This window comes from Formica exsecta, unplaced genomic scaffold (genome assembly GCF_003651465.1).
Source record: "Formica exsecta isolate Colony F162 unplaced genomic scaffold, ASM365146v1 scaffold667, whole genome shotgun sequence".
Taxonomy (NCBI): domain Eukaryota; kingdom Metazoa; phylum Arthropoda; class Insecta; order Hymenoptera; family Formicidae; genus Formica; species Formica exsecta.
In genome coordinates this window covers 32085-36225 of record NW_021853430.1, presented here as the reverse complement: position 1 = coordinate 36225, position 4141 = coordinate 32085, and the positions used below count along the sequence as shown (strand labels likewise).

The window sequence follows — 4141 nt, the reverse complement described above, 5'->3', positions numbered from 1 at the left end:
TTTCCCTCTCTCTTTATTATATCAATTATATTTTATGGGTATGTAACCGTATGTAACATTTGCCTTCTGTACTCTCACTCAAGTTCGAAATATTTGTATTGTCAATTGTTTTTTTAATGTAGTATATTTTATCGGACAGTCTCTTTCTGTCTCGAAATTCCACTATATAATATTTACCTTCTGATAACATGGGTGATTCACTCTTGTTCTGCGTATTATTACTATTACATTTTTTGATATAATATATTCCATATATTTTGTAATTACGCTGAAAATGATCCAAAAAAGGACCAAAACATACGCTTTTTGTGATTGTGTCTATCACTTATTGTTAGTTAAAATATCAATATAATTTGATTGTAATAAAATATATGCGCACAAATTACCATCGCGCTGGCCCTGATTGCCTTTTCCCTCCTTCGTATGATATATTCATAAGAGTCTTTATTAATAGTTTATTTTGAATTATAGTTTGTATTATATTAGCGTATGATATGTGTGATATAGATATATTAAAAGTTAAAAGCATAGTCTTTGTCTTCTTAATAAAAAAAATTCCTCTTCAGCAATCCAATCCAAATCAATTATATATCGCATTGATTAAAAAAAAAAAAAAAAAAAAAACTGCGTTATTTCGATATTATCGTAAATGTATATGTATATAGAAGGATACAGAGATAATAAAATAAGAACAAGATAAAATTTAAATAAAAAATTGATACTTATCACATGAAATATATCACGTGTCTATTATTATTCTAAAAAAAAAAAAAAACAACGTAAAATATTCGTGTAAAAGTCTTATCGAAGATTATATCGAAAAATAGTCACAAGCACTAACACAATAAGTCCAATTTGTGCATAAGTTGTAAATAAAAGTCGTAATAAAAAAGGGAATGTTATTTTTTCATCCACTTTAGTACGAATACGTACTAGGGTGGGTGAAAAATTCGATTCGCGCGAAGAGAGATTATAACATTCTCCGTCGCGGTGGCCGAGCAGATCGGGCTAGCCTGTTGAATATGAATATGAATATGAATATGTGTGTGTGTGTGTGTGTGTGTGAAATACTCTCGCACTTACCTTCTCCTCGAGCGACGGTCCGTCCTCCATCGCGTGCATAATGGCATCCGAAATGCGGGAGTCCAGCTCTCTGACGGCATTCTTGATGTTCAGTTCCAGAGGATTGTTATCGTTGTCCACCGCCGCGACGAGCCTCCCGACTGTTTCCACGTAGCCGGACCATGCGAGATCCAGTTCGTACGCCGGCTCTGCCAGGCAGCCTCTGCAACGTTTACATATTTGCATTTTTTTTTTTTCTCTCGTGCTCTCTCAACGCGAAGAGGCAACCGCTATTATCACGCGATGATCACGCGTGATTATTACGCAGATCTATCAGAAATCGCTTTTTCTCTCTTTCTCTATCTAATAATTATAACAATCTCTATGTAATAATTATAAATAATTACAAAACTGAAAAATTGGAAAAATATATAACTCTCAATCTGCGAGATATATTAATTATAAAATAATTATAATAATTATCAATCCAAATAATTATAATAATTATCAATTCAACAACTGCAATTCAACGATAAAATTAATCGAGGAGAAAGGTACAAAAGTATCGTTATTCGACCGTTTTACTGCGCTCTCCATTGTGTTCGGAAACACGGATTTGTCACACCTATTTCGACGCCCATGAGAAAAGAGATATTCGTGTTGGAAATGTTTGAAATGTTTGAAATTTTTCTCATGGATCAGCAATATGACTCACCTTATTACGTTCATGCAGAAACCGTTGCAGGACCGCACATCCTTTCCGATTCCTTTGCACTTTGGACAATAGGTCATCCTGAGCAGGGCATTGTAACAGGCCTCTTGCTGAGGGCTATTGCTACTGCCGACGGCAAACAGCACGCTATCGGTCTTGTCGAGAAAGGTCTTGCCGAGGCTTAGAGCCTGCATCAACACTCTGGTAGCCTCCAGACTCTTGCTGATCTTCTTGAATATATCTTGGGGCACGTCGCCAAACGGCTGTATGTCATCCATTGTCTTGTACAAGCAGGATTTGAATTTTTCCGTGAAATCCCGACGATCCTGATGCTGATTGACGACAAAATGATAGGCGATGGGGAAGAGACGCGTGAAGAATTCGCGAAAGCGCTCCTGCAACGTGTCCCGCGTCAACGGTTGCTGTAGATCGTCCGGGGTATTAACGGGCGATACGTAGTCCATCATCGCCTGGTAAAGCGCCCGGATCGAGGGCCTGCTCAGCACCGCCATCGAGCGATACACCTGGTCGAACATGGTCAGCGTCTTGTTCTCCGACTTTCGCAGCAGAACAATCACCGTCTCTGCAAAGACGCGCTCTCTTTAATATTTTATATGACTCTCAAGAAGAGATCTGCATTATCTCTCTCTCAATATTGATCCTTGTAACCCGGAGACTGCGAGAATGTCGAAAACTTTGACAATTTTTTTCCGGAATCGGTTTCTTCCATAGCAATGTATATATTCAAGAAAGATAAAAGAAAATGCGAGGTTTTTCCTAAAAAATTTTCCTAAATAGACAAAGTATACGAGACAAAGAATAATTCTTTGAAAATGAAAAGTGAAAGTGTATCCTTTAGGAGTCTAACAATAAGATAGTAAAACAATAAATCAACGTCCTTGTTTGTGACGATAATTTTATCTTCGACTGATCAGACTGCAAAATTATCATAAGATTAACTACTAAAATTCTTTTCGGATGACTGTTATTCTTTCGTTAGCAAATGTTAGGAAATATTATTTCTTAATAAAATAACGTAAATCAAATTTCTTTGACAGATATACATGTAAAGATTTGCCTTTGTTGAAAAAAGCAAATCGCTTATATTGTTTTAACAAATATTAGAAATGACCATATACAGGATGTTCCAGAATTAAACCGACAAACTTCAGGTGGTTATAAAAGACACCAAAACAAGCCAATTTTGCCAATAAACCCGTGTCCACACATGAGCTGTTTTGGCACTAGAGAATCAAAGATGAACAAGGGAACTTCGCAAACCCGAAAATTCTGATTTTGATGAAACTTTACACACATGTAGGAGAGATAAATAGATAAATTTAAAAATTTCCAGTTGCGGCCTAAAAATGATTTTAAGGGGTGAAATCACCCCTCTTATATAGAGCGGCTTTTTGCTTTTCTCGATATATCTCGAAAATTATTCAAGATATCAAAAAATGTTTTATACAAAAGTTTCATGGTAAAAACATCTCTATTTAACCACATTAATAAAATTTTGAAAAAATAATTTTTTTCGGAGATTTTTGTCCTTGTTAGTCCTTGATTGCGGACACGGGTTTATTGGCAAAATTGACTTGTTTTAGTGTCCTTTATAACCACCTGAAGTTTGTCGGTCTAATTCTGGGATACCCTGTATATAAAAATTATACTAAAGAATATTAATAAATTAAAATATTTCAAAAATTGTTTAGATGATTGAAAGAGTTGAACAGATTGATTTATCCGGAGAATCTATTAATAGTATTCGACCTTGTACGTAATTCGTCAGCGGTTTATCCTTGCGTTTCCTGCCTCCTTTTTTCTTTTACCAGTTCTTTTCCTAATCTAATTCGATCAAATGATTCCTCATGCAAATGCGCCCACTTGAGATTTCGTGAGTGTGACAAGAAGAGCGTGCTTAAGAGACGGACCGGGAACGAGCGCGGTCGCACTTAATCGCAAAGGCGTAAAACGAAGAAAACGGACAAGAACAAGTGTTTCTCGATTCTCGCTTCAGTTTCAAGTGGCTCAGGCAAGAATCTATGCACACTTCTTCACCTTACAAAAGTATGCACCCCACGATTTTAATAATCCTATTAAGAGAAGTGACGATTAGTCAATAATAAGGGCGAAAGGTATTTTTATATTAATGATATCGACTGTTGGGAATAAAAGTGTCAGTTATGGATAGGTTTGAAGTTCTGACAATTTAATGCAAATGTACAAGTATTGCGTATGCGTGTAAAAAAGCAACATTGTAATATAAAATATGCATATTATGTACTTGATAATATATATTATAAATCGTAGTTTAATCAAAATTATAGAATTATATATATATTTATATAATTAAAAATTTTTAAACAT

General features: G+C 35.3%; 1 protein-coding gene across 1 annotated transcript in view; it reads right to left on the bottom strand.

Moving 5' to 3' along the window:
* Positions 1-852: 852 nt before the first annotated feature.
* The window catches only part of LOC115243004 (division abnormally delayed protein), an 11485-nt gene continuing 8196 nt past the window's right edge, over positions 853-4141 (bottom strand). Inside the window, exons 4-5 of the mRNA XM_029819650.1 lie at positions 1778-2355; positions 853-1285 (exon numbers count right to left, since the gene is read on the bottom strand). Of these exons, the coding sequence (XP_029675510.1) occupies positions 1009-1285; positions 1778-2355 (855 nt within the window). The 3' untranslated portion in view covers positions 853-1008. The remainder of the gene's footprint in view (positions 1286-1777; positions 2356-4141) is intronic.